This window comes from Falco naumanni, chromosome 2 (genome assembly GCF_017639655.2).
Source record: "Falco naumanni isolate bFalNau1 chromosome 2, bFalNau1.pat, whole genome shotgun sequence".
Lineage (NCBI taxonomy): Eukaryota > Metazoa > Chordata > Aves > Falconiformes > Falconidae > Falco > Falco naumanni.
In genome coordinates, this window is record NC_054055.1 from 65,582,573 (window position 1) to 65,600,092 (window position 17,520).

At 35.8% G+C, this 17,520-nt stretch overlaps 1 protein-coding gene across 8 annotated transcripts in view; it reads left to right on the plus strand.

Annotated features, from left to right (window-relative positions):
- The window catches only part of ATP11A (ATPase phospholipid transporting 11A), a 132,319-nt gene that overhangs the window by 99,326 nt on the left and 15,473 nt on the right, over positions 1-17,520 (plus strand). For 6 of the 8 annotated variants that reach the window (XR_005826491.1, XM_040584550.1, XM_040584551.1 and 3 more), the window contains exons 16-26: positions 835-908; positions 1,150-1,253; positions 2,985-3,166; positions 3,837-4,088; positions 6,594-6,768; positions 8,045-8,147; positions 8,439-8,584; positions 9,555-9,614; positions 11,175-11,302; positions 12,868-13,003; positions 13,562-13,585. Coding sequence is in view for 7 of the 8 variants with exons in the window: in XM_040584550.1 (XP_040440484.1) it covers positions 835-908; positions 1,150-1,253; positions 2,985-3,166; positions 3,837-4,088; positions 6,594-6,768; positions 8,045-8,147; positions 8,439-8,584; positions 9,555-9,614; positions 11,175-11,302; positions 12,868-13,003; positions 13,562-13,585 (1,384 nt within the window). In the remaining variant the exon portion in view is untranslated. The remainder of the gene's footprint in view (positions 1-834; positions 909-1,149; positions 1,254-2,984; positions 3,167-3,836; positions 4,089-6,593; positions 6,769-8,044; positions 8,148-8,438; positions 8,585-9,554; positions 9,615-11,174; positions 11,303-12,867; positions 13,004-13,561; positions 13,586-17,520) is intronic. The other 2 variants (XM_040584553.1, XM_040584548.1) reach the window with 1 other exon arrangement.

Consider the following 17,520-nt stretch of genomic DNA (forward strand, 5'->3'; position numbering starts at 1 on the left):
ATTACTAGGAATTTTCTCCAAAGTGCATCACCGTTTGTAGACAGAGGCCTGATCCAGCTCCTTGTTAGAACCTTTCGTAGCGTTTAATGAAATAAACCCTGTGGCCTGGTAGAGGTTTAAATCCCAAGCTATTGTAAGGACTTGGAACTGAATGATGTAATTAAAGAAGCAGATTTATTTATAAGCAAAGTATTAAGAGAGGTGAATGCTGAAGAGATTGGGATTAATCACTGGGATGCTTATGTTTGTGTTGGAAATAGGGGGGGGGGGGGGTTCTTAGGCAAAAGGAAATAGGTAAGAGAAATGATAAAAGTATATAAACTGATGAATGATACAGAAACAGTACAACAGGAGCTTTTCCTCCTAGAAAGGAAAGGAACATGGGATAAAATCAAATCATGAAACCAATGGCAAATATAAACCCATAAAAATAAATGTTTTTTCACTTGAATAACTTGTCAGTCAACACTTGAGCAAGATTTGCGAAATTAGATTAGCACTGTCGGGAGATGGGAGTAGCCAAAATTAGAAAAATATTAAATAATGACTTAAGTGTAAACACCTATTCATTTGAAGTTCTAAGTCTATGCTTAGGTACTATAAGAAGGAATTCATATACTTTATAAGCATTGTAAGTAATTGGAAGCTAAGGGCCTCCCCTGTGTATTGTTTGTATTGCTGTTTCGTTCTGTACTAGTTACATATTCCATAGTACTCAACATAATTTTCCGTATTAGAAGTCATGTTGTAATTGATATGCTTGAAGTCATAATAATAAGTTTAGGGATCTAAAAAAGCAGAGTTGTTTAAAAAATAATTCTGTTTCTATTTCAGGTTTGAATTATTAGAGGTTTTGAGTTTTGATTCTGTGAGACGGCGAATGAGTGTAATTGTTAAATCTTCAACAGGTAGGGCTGTCACATTAAACGTTTTTGTTTCACTTGAATTTATTTCCAGTTTATCAAAGAATTAAGCATTAACCACAGTCTGTGTGTCTGTCTTTATAAAAAAGGGGAACAGGTACCAGCGTGAGTGCAAATGTTATATAAAATAATTGGAAGAAATATTTTTGGAGACTTAGTAATTTGGATGTTTTTTTGAAGAAAGATATATTTGACCATTTTGAATTCCATATGCTGTCTCTTTTAGGTGATATATTTCTGTTTTGTAAGGGAGCAGATTCTTCCATATTTCCTAGAGTTAAAGAAGGCAAAATTGAGCAAATACGATCCAGAGTTGAACGCAATGCAGTGGTAAGATTCCAGTTTATTGATCTATTCATGTGATAGTATTGAAAAATAAAAAAAAATAAATTGAGTGTTCTGACCTACTGCTTGATCTGGTAACAGATTTGTCTTCCCAGACACCAAGGTTATTCTCCCTTATTTGAATCTGCCCTCTATCTCACCTTCCAAATGGCAGTTGTGGTGAGATATGCATATATGTGCATTAGATATGCACAACTGTATGCTATTCCAGAGGTCATCACTTAGCTTTTTACTATGACATTTTCACAGCTGTGGTGGTTTGAATTAACTTTTGAATGAAAGTAAAGTGGAAAACTTCAATGAAAATCTCATTCCTGCTTTCAGTCCTCATCTTTAGCAGTTATGATTTTCTGCTTTGATTGCTTTACAAGCTCTTAAAAGAGAAAATCAATTAAAGCACAGTATAGCAACAAATGTTCTTCTTATGGGGAACCGGTGCAGTGGTCATCCTTATGTTTTTGCTTGCTAAAAATGAGCTATAAACTGCCTGATCACCTTTAAAAGAAATTCAGAACTTGGCTTTACCTAAAAGGTAGTATTTGGAGTTGTAAAATAGTGAATTTTGCTGTGTCCAAAAATATGCAGAACCCATTGCAATGGAGTATGACTGCCAGTCCTACAAATAGGGTAAAATCTGCTTGCATCCAGTACTCAAACTGAAACAAAGTATTATTAACAGGTATGTGAAAAAATACCTACATTGTTACCTGCTTTTGTTTTGAAGGGAAACATCAAAATTCTTCATCAAAAGTGCTTTGCTAAGCTTTACTGTGTGAAACAGCTGTCTGGTAATTACAAGTGAAGGAGGCTAATGAAACTGAAAGAAGTGTTTATGTATCGTATCTATCCAATGTCTGTCAAGAAAGAAACCCAGACCAACAGTTACTTCTTCATCCTGCATAACTGGAAATAGGGATGTCTCCCATGTACAGAAGCCTCTGAAAGAAGATACAGGCAGCCACCTGGCACCTGCGCTTATCAATAGCAAGAGTCAGGGAGCTATTTTATCCTTCTTGGATTGGTAATAAGTAACTATGTAAAGACCTACTGGATTAAAGTTTATGAAGATAAAGTGCCAGTTAAATGGTGTTGTGAGAGGCCATGTATTTGAGGTGTCAAAATTCTGTGTTGTAGCAGCTTTTCCTTGCCTTTTGCATTCTATATAATCCTTTTCTTATTTATCACACAGTCCAAAAGTCTGATCCGGTCTGAAACACCCACAGCTAAATTCTAGTTTTCACTTGACTGAAATGGCATGGTCGGATTTTCACTTTCGATACTCTCTGTGATGTTTTGTCCCTTTCTCTGCTGCAACACAGCATCAAAATCAGACTCTGCAGAGCTACTATTTATACTATTGTTATTTATTCAGACTGACTCAACCTGCCTAATTATACACATAGAGAAGGAAACCTTTTACCTTGACTCTCTTTTCCCTGGTAATCTCATACATCCAGTTGGGTTGCTGAGCTGTTCATCTTCTGGAGGGTTGAGGTTTGTCCCCCACGTTACAACTGCTTCCAGGGCAGCACAGAATCAAGCTGACATATGTTATAGTCTATACTATACTCGCTTCACTATAAAAGTGAGCAGTGGGACTCTTCATTTTAATATAAAATCATTCCAATTTTTCAAATATTCCAGCATCAACACCAGCAAGAAGTCTTAAGAAGAGTTTTCTAAGAGGCCTTTTGGTTTTTTGATTACATTCTTTAGGAGGGACTGCGAACATTGTGCGTTGCATATAAAAAGCTCACAGCAGAAGAATACAGCAATGCACAGAAGCTGCTTCAGAATGCAAAGTTGGCCCTCCAGGATCGGGAAAAGAAATTGGCAGAAGTGTATGAGAAGATAGAAAGAGATTTTATTTTACTTGGTGCTACAGCTGTTGAAGATCGGTATGTACATTTCTTAGTTTCATATGTTTAGTGATGTTAACAAAGTTGTTGAAGACTCTCACTTAACTCTTCTTCTGGATTAAAGATTTATTAAAACCCTTTATTTGAATGAATTCCATACTCATAGCTTACTAAAGTTACACATGGTAAATTTATAATTTAGTAAGGTAGTAACAGTAGTTAAGTGTACAAAAATCAGTATATTCAAGCCATTTACCTTATTGAACAAATTTTAGGGAGAAGTTTTGGAGGAAAGAACTACAAAATGGAGGAAATGAAAGAAGAAACTTTAGGTCTTAAAAAAAATTTAAACCTCTCTTTTAAAACTGGGAGGTAACTTTAGCTCAGCAGCACTTCACTGTTTGATGTCCTTAGCTGAAAGCACTGGAAAAGTTGTAATTGAAGTACTTGTCTGGAGAATGAAGTATCTTGTCTTTTAGGCTATATACATGAAAGGTGAGACTTTGAGCACTTTGGAAGTATCAAAACTTATTGTTTATAATGTACTACTCCCCTAAACATTTTTAGATTCACACCTTGGGGAAGATTCTTAGACCTGATAACTTTTACTGAAATTTTTTATTTGGTTATGGAAACCATTCAATCAGGACTTCTGAATTTCTCATTTCCAAGCAATCTATCAATATGTATTGTCAATTGACTTCCACAGACTACAAGAAAAAGCTGCTGACACTATTGAAGCACTGCAGAAAGCTGGGATTAAAGTTTGGGTTCTGACAGGAGACAAAATGGAGACTGCTGCAGCTACTTGCTATGCTTGCAAACTCTTCCGGAGAAATACACAAATACTTGAGCTAACTACAAAGAAAATTGAGGAACAGAGTTTACACGATGTGCTTTTTGACCTAAGCAAAACTGTCCTAAGACACAATGGCAGCTTAACCAGGGATACTTTCTCAGGGTAAGGAAAAAGTTAAATTTTCAAGCCAGGGATGGGCTTCTGTGCATTTCGTAAAAAATTAAATGATGGATCAATTATCTTAAGACCAGGAATATCCTGTGTTTCAGTTTCTATTGTTAAAGTCTGAATTATTGTATGGCAATAGGTTAAAAATACACAGTCATCGTTCTTCCTCTGTCTCATTTCTGCTACTGCTTTAACTGCTAAAAGAAAAATCACAACTGACATTGTCATTATATATTTTTCCACTCCAAAAATACTTGCTCTTGAAAAAAATGATTGTAAAGCAAAATACTGTTTCTAACTTTTAAAAAGGAAGCAGATGTGATGTATTCCTGTAATCAGAGTTCGTGTGTGGTGTGACTTCCTTGAGAAGGCCAAGGCCACAGAAAGCAAAAATATATGGCCGCCTTTCTAGGGAAAATTATGCTCCATTTACAGACAGGTGTCAGGCAACAGCATAGTACCAAATCTTCTGGTGTGCATAAAAATACTTGAAGTGCCCTGAATTGTAAAGAAAGCGTTAACTTGTGTATATTTTGAATATCTGTAGAATGATAGGTATTATGTATACAGAAGTGAAACATAACATGGAATAAGATAGAAAATGGCATTTTAAAGCAAAAACCAGGTATAGGATAAATTGTGCTTCATACAGGTTACTCATTAGGATACTTACTTGAAGCTTCATAGCTGGTACACATTACTTGCTCTTTTTTTCCACTGTAAAAACCTAAGAATTAGATTCTGAAACATTTGTACCATCTTAAGATGCTAAGAAAAGAAGTTACTGATTTTCCAGACATAGTGAATACTTGATTTTTTTGTTGTGTTTTGTTTTTTCTTTTTTTAATATGGAACCAGCTAACAAGTACATTTCATATACATTGTAGTAAGTTTGTAGTAAAGGAACAACAAGCTAAAAAGCATTTGTGATACTATTTTAGCAGAGACTTTCTGTAACTTTTAGCTGTGCAGCTTGAAACTCTGGACCAGAGCATTTTTCTTAGCTCTTCTTAAACCTCATCAGACTAATCAAGACCATTCATATATTCAGTTAAATAAGTCATCCTTCTCTATGTCATCTATACCACATTTAGCCTAAGTCCCACAGCCCTTAGGAGGTGTGTTTAAACATGTTTGTTTAACTTCTTGTGCAATGACAGTTTTGTAGACGTTAAGACTCCAGAATTTTTTACCGGGCTCCAGACTTGGAGAATGGGCTAAGATAGTAATAGCAGGTTTTTGCCTGGATGTTCAAATTTAGGCTGATAATATTTCACTATAATATGTCAAACATTCCCTACCTTGCCTGAAGTTCATAATAATACATTTTTGGTTGAAATCATTGTGTAGCAATGGTGTTGCCCTATTTGTGCCAATGGTAATAACGTGCTGAAAATGTGAACTGCCATGAAGTATGGCTTGCAGTACTTTATATATAATGGTTTGTCAAAAATAGCTTGTGTTCTAGTCGTGAAGATGGAAATGCTTAAAACACATTATTATTAATAAATATGGTGTTTTCCTCACAAACATTGGTCCTGGTGAAACCGTGTTTGTTGAAAACCCACACACAGTAGTATAACTTTGGAGCACTGAAACGAGAGCACACGTAAATCTCAGTGTATCACTTACTGCTGAGCTGGAGCCGGAGGCTGCTCCGTAATGCAGGCAAATGCAAGGGTGCTCTGGAAACAACTAGTTTGGATGCCGCAGAAATCTGCTCTTGTAGCACGGACCATCTTCCCCCGTTGTTCAGCATATGTTGTGGTAAACTGTGCTTCACGGGACCATAGTTACACTTCTAGCAATGCCCAAATTATTACAAGTATACCAGTAATAGATTAATATATATAACAATATATTGCAATATTAGAGGTGACATATAATTATTATATTTTAATATTATAATTACATGTATACTTGTATCAGACTTGGCTACCACCCTACATGTGAAGTATGCATACTGTACTTGTAGACAGTGGCCTTATCTCTCCAGGCCAACAAGTATCTTTTAGTGGTTTACTTTCTTAAATGTAGACCTCTGGAAAAAAAGACGATTTTCCTCATCAAAGTAGATTTCAGAGTCCCAAAGGCCTTTCCCTTTTACTTTTTTCCTCTGTATTATGGAATAAGCCACAACATTAATTTTATTCCTACGGCTCTGTTTACCTCACTGCAGTTCTTGGAGCCCTTTCAAACCGAACAGAAAGGTCATTAATTATACAGTCATGCTCACTGGTGAAATAACTGAGGTATCAGATTTCTGTCTTTGAGTTGGTGAAAGCAATGAATGTTTTCAACATAATCTGAAACCTTAAAATGTCATATATAGCAGCCCTATACAGGGAATTTCCTTTAAAAGTATATTAATTTTGCAGTATTCCGTACTCATTATTTTTTCATTAATTAGTTTTCAGAACTAAATTGATAAATTTAGATAAATTAAATATGTCTGAGAATTTTGCAGTGACTCTTAGTTTATATTTTATCCCTGAACAGACTTTCAACTGATATGCAAGATTATGGTTTAATTATTGATGGAGCAGCATTATCATTAATAATGAAACCAAGGCAAGATGGGAGCTCTGGTAACTACAGAGAGCTCTTCCTTGAAATTTGCAGGAACTGCAGCGCAGTGTTATGCTGTCGAATGGCACCTCTGCAAAAAGCACAGGTTTGTATTTCATTTCACAACTGCTGGTTAGCTGTGCACATATGTAAATATTGAAGGTTAATATTCTGTATGACTTACTATGATAACTTTAAACATTAGCATTTACTTCTGGATCTTCTAAAATGGAAAAAGCAAAAAAAACAAAGGGAGAGGGGAGAATTTCTACTGGCAAGCAATTTAGGTAATGGTATGCTAAAATGGCACCCAGCTGTCCACCTGAATTTGATTTACATACATATTGTGCAAATTTTATGGTCATTACATGCTAATAAACATAATTAATGAACTGAATTAATTGCTTCCTTTTTAACCTAACAAGCTTTGAATAGTCTAATACCTGTTGATACTACAAGAACCTGCATTATTTATTACTGTAGAGTGATATTTCTTCTCTATTTTTAACATAAGTGGTAAGCCAAGAAAGAAGAATCCAGATAGAAAAATGTCTGCATTATCATATTTAACTACTTCTTAACTATTGTATGCCAGTATGTATCCAGTGAAAACATACCCTTCCATTACTGAAACATCTCAGTATAGCTGAAGAACTTTTAAAGGAAACAAACACTGGAATATACACTTTCCCTTTCAAATTGTCGTGTCTTTTTCTCAGTGCTCAGTTACAGCATATGTAGCCTTTATTCATTTTAACAAAAGTATGTAGCCAGTACTTCTAACTGTCTGGAAGTTTGTAGAAGTTTCTAGTTGCAGCTGACTCTGTACCAGATTTGCAGAGGTGATCATTAGTAACGGAGAGATTTGAAGTCACGTTTTTGGACAGTTGCTGTGTCAGTAGTGTTTAGATATTTACAGATTCCTATTATCTTTTCTTAAATAGTAAGAAAAATGGCAGCACAGTTAAGAAAGCAGAATCTTTCAGTCTTTGTATCAGTATTTCTTTGAAATTGTACTCTGTCTGGAACCATTTGAATTTATTAATGCATTTACACAGCATTAAGCAATCTGAACATCTTCCTTTCTTCTTCTCTTCTTTCCTCCTGTCCACCTCTCTCAAAATAGTTTGGAAATATTTGAAAAATGTTATTTTATATTTGGAATAAATACTTTTAGTATGAAGAAGCTACTGTGATCTTTTTACATAGTAGTTACATTGGGTAATATTGGTTTTGTGTCCCTTTGCAGAATTTCTTATATAACTGTGTTGGTCGTTTTGTGTGATGTATATGATGAAATGATTAGATTTCATGTAATCGTACACTCAAGCCAAATAAGCAAACTATTACAGAGAAGAGTTTTTAAAACTATTTTTTTCCAGATTGTAAAATTGATCAAGTTGTCAAAGGAGCATCCTATCACATTAGCAATTGGTGATGGAGCAAATGATGTCAGTATGATACTAGAAGCACATGTTGGTATAGGTAGGTATGCTTTTTAGAATATTAATTCAAGTGAAATGACAAAAAACACCTATTTCTTAAAAATAGGTAGTCTCAAAGAATCAGCTTATACATTTTGTAGACAACTTTTAGTGAATTTACCCCAGGAATTTTGTAAGTGGTGATCTCTTATTAGTTCAATGTCATAGCATGAAATATACTGCTGATTGCTTATTAGATCAATGTCATAGCATTATTACCTAATTTTTCAAGTAATTGTCTCTTTGAAATAGTTATTCAGTTATTAAACAGCTTCTTCACTTTTTTTAAAAGGAATCATTGGCAAAGAAGGTCGTCAAGCAGCAAGAAACAGTGACTATGCAATACCTAAATTTAAACATTTGAAAAAAATGTTGCTTGTTCATGGGCATTTTTATTATGTTAGGATATCTGAACTTGTGCAATACTTCTTTTATAAGGTAGGAGAATGCTTATTCTAATTACATAAATCTCAAAAACTTATATGGTAATGTCTAACAATATACAGTTTGTACAGTCAATGGTACAAAACCCCAATAATTCCATAAATAGATTTTTGTTGAGTAACAGATGCAAAGCTGAAATGGGATTATGGTTTTTATTCAGACCATGAAGTGAAATAGCTTCTATATAGATATATTCTGCAATTTGTGGTATGTTTAAATGCAAAATTTGCCTTGTCTGTTTTTTTCTGCCCCCCTCTCTTTCTTTTACAAATACCATGTTGACTGTCCTACTAGTCTGGGTTCTCTCTACAGTGGCCCTTTAAATCAGGTTGGAAATAGTATTTGAGAACTTACCATAACTTAATTTACATCCGTTTCTAACTTCATTAGGATAGTGTAGGTGGAGAAAGTTTATAATGTGCATCCCCCTGTTTTGACAGGTTTGTATGTCTAAATGTTGGGATCCAATCCTGGTTCTTTCAGTAAACAGTGCAAAATTATAGCAAGGAGCCTTCAGAAGATAATTCAACATCTTAGTGTTTAACTATATGTATAGTTAGGAGAGGGTGAAGTTTGGTACCACAGCTCGAAACATCTTAAAATTACTTTGCTGGCTAACCACAGTGTCCGTGCTGGCTTATCACAGTTTGTGTCCTATTGTGGATTGCACCTTATTTGCCTTGCCTCTGACTGAGCTGTGCTCCTGGGTCACAAAATTCATTGCCCTTGAATTTTGAAACTCTAGCCTTATAAGTTTGCCTTCAAAATATTTTAAGCATTTTTCTTAACAGTACTACTGTAAGTTGAGAATGTTGATGTTTAATGTATGCAGCTCTTTCTATTGTTCCTGCAATGTTCACTGTTACTAGTGTTATAAAATTATGATACACACAGCTATGTCATTGTATACCATATAAATTAGTGCTTGTATTTCATTTGATGACTGTGTCACTTTGTTTTTCAGAATGTCTGCTTCATTTTTCCTCAGTTTTTATATCAGTTCTTCTGTGGGTTTTCACAACAGGTTAGTTGTTCTTTTTCCCTCACTGCCCCATTTTCTCTTTGGCATGTTTTTTTAAAAATGAATCCTTTTAACGTGGTGCCTGTTCAGCTAAGAAAATTTCTAGGTTAGTTTACACAGTGTAAAAAGAAGAGTATCGCTTTTGGTTCATGTGGTTTTCAGTGGCAATTGCACTTAAGTTACAGAAATCAATGAATTATCATAAAAGCATAAAAGTTATTTTCAAAGTCAAAGAATACAGGAAACCGAAATTTGAAAATGGCAATGCAAAGTGCAATGTCTGTGGGAAATTTACAGTCTCTCAGGTTTAAGCTTATTAAGTGTGGACAGAGACAATCCTGAAAGATAGGTATTTGAACTAGTTGTTCATTTTTAGCATTCAGAATGAAAATGGAAGAATAAACTAGTCTTCTCTGGCGTGTACAGGTATGAATTGCAAACTTCAGACAAACAGTAGCATTCAATTAGTTGAAAAAATAAACACGGAAAGACAGAAAAAGTGAACTGCTGCTCACCAGAAAAGGGCCATCATTCAGGAGAGGATACAATATTTTTCCTCTCTGAAGTTTTGTTTATTTACTTTTCCTGCTTGCTCTTGTCTAGTTTGTGCAGAAAAGTCTGCCTCTGCTTTCTTCAGAAACAAAGGAAAGAATGACTGGATTTAGACAAAAAGAGGATTAATATTTTCAGGATTAAATTGGTCGAGAGGAGGATTTAATTGGAAGATAGTACTGTTGCTTTGAATTTGTGGAATGTCTCAAAAGAAAGCTCCAGGAGGAGTAAAAATGACAGAACTATTTTTTTTGGTCTGTTTTGGTTTTAATTTCAAATGACCACTGAAACCTTTGTAGATTTTTATCAAGCATTATTAGGATTTAGCTATGAAAGCAGGCATTGATGAAAATTTAGTTTCCTTTCCTGTTCTTTTAAGTGCTAAATGTAATTCTAAATCAAAAAGGGAGTTTTGACAGCAATTTTCACAGCATAAATGATCACCAAATAGATGTTGGGAAAAAACAACCCTTTTTATGGGGTGACATGGTGAGTCTGAGGGCTAGTTACAATGATGATACATGAAAAAGTAGTTCAGCAGGAAGAAGTATCAAAGACATGTTGAGGTGTGCCTTTGTACAGTTCGTTGCATTACCCACAGCTGAAGAACCTCTGTAGTACTCCCTGATCCTCCCTGCATGTCTCCGTGTCATATACATGTGGAGGAGACAAAAGAGGGGTGGATGTGCCAGAGAGGAATTTCTGCCTCTACAGGAATCCGCTGTTGTTCAGTTCGGGTGGTTCAAACAACTGGAGGGGGGGCCGATATGTGGACCAGACTATTAAATTGATCTTCTAGTTGACATTTTGTCCTCCAGAGGGTTGGGGTACAAGTGCAGAATTGTGTCTTATATCAGTTAGCAGCTGTTCAGGGATATTTGCCTCAATTCTGACGTGGTAATAGTTTAGTTTTTTCTGAAGAAGGTGCCTCGTTCATTTTAATTCAAGTGTCATGCAGTGGATAGTGTTTTAAAATTAAAACTGGCTGATTTAGTTCTTTTCCATCTACAGACTTTATACGATACTGCGTATCTAACCCTGTACAATATCAGCTTCACTTCCCTTCCTATCCTCTTGTATGGTCTAATGGAACAACATGTCAGTGCAGACACACTCAAGAGAGAGCCTTCCCTATACAGGTAAAATGAATACATTGTGCCCCAGAGTTTGACAGTTCAGTTGTGGGATCTAGCTGTGTTATAGTGGAAGCCCTCAGGATTTCTGTGCCGCAAGGTTACAGTAGAACATCAGATACACTGCAACAGAAGGGTTGAAGACCATGTGCACAATTTGTAAACTACAACAGATACACATGTATTGTTACATGAATGTTTACATACTTCAATCCACACCATTCGTTTGCTATGTTAGTGAGTGCAAAATAGAATTACTCTTCTACCAATCAAAATATGAATCGTTTTAGTACACTGTGTCCTCGAGCCATGGGGAACAGAAATAATTTTAAAAGAGAAAACATACTGTTTCTTCTATATACATGTTTTATTCTAAAAGAAAAGAGGACTGAGTGGTGGTGCTGTATCATAGGATATGTTCTGTGTGGTGTCCAACAATGACTTCTGCATATTGCTGCCTGGCTTCTAGGCACTGAAATGGTGACTGGTTTAGATTCTTAGCCACTTGAAATACAGTTCTTACCAGTTAACTGCATGTGGCTGTCTAAATGAGGAATAGTGCCCAGTTTTGATTCTTGTAGCTGCAAACACAGTGCATTTCAGAGCAGTAGTAGATAGTCAAAGGGAAAACATTTTTTGAGAGAGGTGATATTAGATGCCCAAAAGTTAATCAATGCAGTGATATGTTCTTACCTATGAAATTGCAAAGGAAAACAAGATATTACTGTTGAAACTGATCCCCCCATTTTTATTTTCTCTTCTATATCTTAAATGTTTTCAGTTTAGAAATGGTAATTCGGAAGACCTTTTTGGCTTTTGAAAGCTAGCGGAGGTTATTTGGTCAAAAACATTTGGGTTTTGATATCTAACAGATACTGCTAAGCTGTTTTGGGCAATAGTGCAGTTGTCCTGGGCCAGATGAGGCTATTGTTAGCCACATATGGTTTTGCGCTGTATAGTGGTAGTCTGCAGGGAGAAATGACTTCATATGGTCATCAGACAGTTTTTAAAGTGCGTAAGAGCGAAAATATTGATTGGTAGTAAATGCTTCTGTAATTCAGGGTTTTCATTTGACTGCGTTCTGGTTGATGTATTTTATGATATATGCCAAGTTGATATATACTCATTCTGTGGGCAAGAACTAAAGTTGTAATACTTAATTTTTTCTGTATTAAGAAAATGCATGCTAGTGAACAGTCCCATTGTTGACCAATCCCTGTATGTTTTGTGGGAAAACACTCAAGAATCCACTTTCACCTGAAGTTTCAACTCAACTGCAAAATCCTTGTTTCACACATTCCACATAAAATTAATGTTTTGTTTTGTTAGAATATTTTGTATGAAAATACCCCATGGGAAATAAAGTCTCTAGAGACCTCTAGTGTTTCCATTTAAAATCTATGGATCATTGCATGCATAGCAAATACTGGAAAACAGATATATTTTGTATAAAGGTAGTTTTGCACGGGATCTCGTAATTGTTTTTCCTTCAAAAACCAGTATGAGTGACATGATTTGTCTAGGTTTTTTGAACATGCTGATAAAGAATGCATGTATCCTGTTTTACACAGAGATGTTGCCAAGAATGCTTTGCTGCGCTGGCGTGCATTTATTTATTGGACATTCCTAGGAGTGTTTGATGCTGTGGTATTTTTCTTTGGTGCCTATCTCTTGTATGACAACACAGTTGTGACCAGCAATGGACAGGTTAGTGCTGGATTTGATCAGTCAATCAAAGATCATTTTTTTTTAATGTTGATTGTGCTATGAACATAGTTTTAATTGTTTTATTCAAGATTTCCAGCACAGGTGATAACTGTTTTATGTATTATGGTGAGATAGATGGGTTGTCTGTTTAGGAAACCATGCAAATAGGATGTACGGTGTGTCAGTAAACAGAGTCATAGGACTAGATACAACTTAGGAGAAATATATATCATAAATTCCAAGTATTTCTTCAGAATGTACATAGTAACTTTTCTGTTTCGTGCTTAACATGCATCTGATGAATATTTGATTAATGTATCAAAAGACTCTTGGTAGAGTAGTTACGAATGATCTTAAAAGAGCTTAAATATAACAAGCTTTTTAATATTTTAATTGTTTTTTACATATGGCAGCTTAAAATAATCTACTTGCTTTGCAGTCACATGAATGCAAATTTTTAGAACTTTTGCATTTTATTTATTTTACCCATTGATATTTTGGTCTATTTTATTTGTGTGCTTTTTTCTTTTTGCTACTTGCTTCTCTTCCTATCCTCAGCTAATGACAACCAGCACTCACATGGTAAGACTTATTGTGGATTTGTCATGATATCCATTTCATCTTTTACTGTTCTTTAATTAAACTGTTAAAGAGCAGTTAAATATTTCCTATAGTTATTTCAAAATATCACTTAAACCTATAGATAGAAATGTTCTTTATTGCTACTTTGTAACTGAAAATATAAAGAACTTGTACCTTAATATACCTTATACTCCATATATCAGGTGTGGTAGAGCCATGAACTTCAAAAAATAAGTAAGCTTTTTGCTTCCTTGCATTTTGTTGTTTTGTTCTATGCTTTTCTGTAACCTACATTTTGTTGCTGACCCTCTTCGCTATAGAAAATTGATTACAATTTCTGCTATAAGTTGCTTGAATGGCTTTAGAAAAGACCCTCAAAGTGAGAGAGAAAATAAACTGCACAATATTTGTTGACTATATGTAACATACATGTTTGCTAGAAATGCAATATTCAAATATCATTACATACCATCTTTGTGACATCTATCAGGGAAATAAACTGCTAGTGTGTGAGAGAACACTTGTTAGGAAGAGCTTTTCTAAGGACAGAATGAATTTCCGTCAGACATAACTGTACACTGCAGCACTTCTTTTCCTGGTACCATTATGTTCTTGTTAGATGTTCAAATTCTGCGTCAGTTTGTATTTATATTCCTCAGAATTAGACTTCTTATACTTGCACACAGTTTGTAAATGGTTTGCATTGCAAATATTACGACTGGATTCCTTTTTGAAATTTTACTTGAATTCTGTTGCCCACATTCAATCAAATTGTTCTTGCTAAAGCTCTAAAGCCAGACTAGTGCCTGATTTCCAAACTCTGAATGTTTACATCTACAACTAGATACCCTTGTTAATATTTGATGATAAATGTGTTGTTTGATGAGACATTCTGACTCTTGAGTGTCAGAGAGCATTAGAAAATTCATCATTATTCAGTATGTACGCTCATGTGTATGTATAAAACTTACAGATACTGAGTTGCAATTCTATATGTAAAGGCTTGCAAATGTTACTGTTGTCAGAGATACACATGTGAGTTCATACATAACATGAATGCTAGTTGGTGTTGATGCTTATTTCCAAGTACGTAAATTATGCTCAGATAGGGAAAAAGTCAATGAAATGTTTGAGGGTTTGAAAGGTTTACCACAACATTATTATGGAACAAGGAAAAGGTAGGAAGCAGGAAAGGGGATAAAAGAGCTGAAAGTAACACTAATGATACAAGATAATTCAAGTTAGGTTCCAAATTGTTAAAATGGGTGCCAAAGCAAAAATTTTGAATTAACCTTTCCCTCCAGAAATGAACTAATCAGCATTGTTGCAAAACTAGTAAAAAGTGAAGAAATTCAATGTCTTTCACTTAGACTGATGCCTGTGTCAGACTAAAATTTGCATACCATTAAGCTTGCTTCCAAGCATAAACCCCCCAGTGATGGTTCTCAGTATTTAGAAATTTGTTTGAAACTGTTTGCATGCTGTAGAGTGATATTACTAGCATAATAGAAAAGTGTACTTTCAATCACTGAAATTTGCTTCATAAATGTTTGCCTGTCATTTCCTGGTAAATAAAATAAGATGCCAAAGATTTATCTCTTACTAATTGCTATTGATTTGTGATACTGCTTTGTGTGTATGGTGTTCCACTCTGGATATGACATCACGGTTGGTGGTATAAAAACATATAGTCAGAGACCAACTACATAAGGAAGGTAAGAAGAAAAGAAGGCCCCATAGAAGTAATTGCAGGTTGACAATGTGATCTTAGTTTACCCACATGAGAATATGTATTTCCTGTGTGATTTTTTTTTTTTTATTTTAACATTTGATGTGGTGTGGATTAAGTATAATTGTTAAGCTGAGTTCAGAGATAGGTAGGAGAAACTGAGTTAAAAGGAATAACAGACTGGGAAATACAAAACAGCAAGGATGAAAGGTGAGTGGAATGATGAATTGGAACATGGAAGATCAAAAAATACAGTCACAGAAGAAGGAGGGGAAGTCTTGTATAGGCTGGGAGCAGAGCACAGAAAAATATTTGTTAATAAACTAGCTGTTAACAAACAGACTTACAAAAGGCTGATTCACAGCCTGAAGACATGAGTGGTATCTTGAGATACTCAATGCTAAAAAAATACATAGTGAGTTTTTGTAACTCACACCATCCCATATTGCTCTGCCTAACTTTGTCTGTGCCAAATTAGCAGCCTTACGGAGTCTGGTGACCCTGTGCTATGACCTCATTTTCTGAGCTAAAAAGCTGGGTAGGTGAAGAGTTTGGTTGCAGCCCGGTGCTTTCTAGCCTGACACACAAAGCTTTTATTGGAAGTACGGACACATCAGTTCAGTGTGCAGAAACTTAGACTGACACTAGGCTCTCTGAGAGATGCCAGATACGACATGAGAGTATTGTAAAATTTAACTGCAGAAGAAAGCCAGTAAATGGCATAATTTGAAGTTCCTGAACCAGATTCCTGTCCAGTTTAAACTGCGTTGATTTTTTTTTCAGGGCACAGAAAATGCTGTAGTGATGGCATGACCCTATAAAATTATTGTATTACATACCAAACCAAAAGGTCAAAATGCTGAAGGTTTTCTCCACTTCATCTTGTGTTCTGTACACTCGGTCACACATTGAGTAATTTTAAAATAATGAAATGGTTACTCAGAATAATGAATCTTCTTCAGCCAGTCATTTGTTTATTTTTAAAAATCATTTTCCTTTCCCAGTTGATCACATTATCTCAGCCTAGTTTCCTACAGATTTCTGTCTTGTGGCTGGCTGTAGTCTCCATTCAGAGTTTTTCCTGCTGCAGCACATTCATGTGGTCACTTGCCCGTGTGGATCCCCTGTCATCTAGTATTGGGTGAGCTCATACAGAATAATGTAGATGGGAAAGGACCCTGGAGGTGATCCAGTTCAATTCCCTATGTTCTTCAGGGCTAATCAAAATCAAGTTGCTCAAGGCTTTGTCTAGTCTTTTTCAAGTTTTGAATATCCCTGAGGATGGAGATTCCATAAGCTCTTTGGGCAACCTGTTGCAATGTTTTTCTGCCTTCATGGTAAAAAAAATTATCCTAATACCTAAGCAGATTTTTTCTTGTTGCTGAAGAGAGGTTTGTTCCAGTTCTTCGTCTTTGTAATTGTTTTTAAAATAATTGTGGGTAGCTACTAGGTTGTTCCTTGACCTCCCCTCCACCACAGTAAATAAGTCCTTGAACCTCTCATCACAGGATAGCTATAGACTGCTAACCACCTTGGTTGCCTGCCACTTGATCCTTTCCAATTTTTTTCACATCCCTCTTGAACTGAGGGGCCCAGAACTGGACATGGTATTCCAGGTTCAACCTCCCTGTAGCTGGGTAGGCGGGAGTAATAACCTTTCTTTAGTGACCATGTTCCTCCCAGTACAGCTCAGTTTGCAGTTTCCCGGACGTATAGAGAGAACATAGTATAGGATTGTATTCACCCTGGAGTCCACTGTAACCCCACTGCAGCTTCCTTTTCAGCAGGGCCGTTGCTCAGCCAGTCAGTTCCAATATATGTTGTTACTCCTCCATAGGTGTAAAACTGTGCTCTTTTCCTTGTTTGATTTATAAGATGTCTATTAGCCCACTTCTCAAATCAGTGGAGGTCTCGTCTCCCTGGATGGAAACTCTGCCATTCACTGTCAACTGTTCTCTATTTTTGTATCACCTGGGAGCTTGCTCATGATGTTCTCTGTGTCACCACCAGGCCACTGACAGAGACATTCAACCATATCAGCCCCAGCATCAGTCCTTAGTGTGGTTCACTGATCAAGAGCAGCCAACCGTCAAGGACATTGACCATGAAACTTTTGAGTCCAGTGGTTCAGAAAGTTTTCGACTCAAGTAGCAGCCTGTTTGCCCAGCCCCTGCTTCCTTATCTTCCGAATGAGAATGCTGTCCAA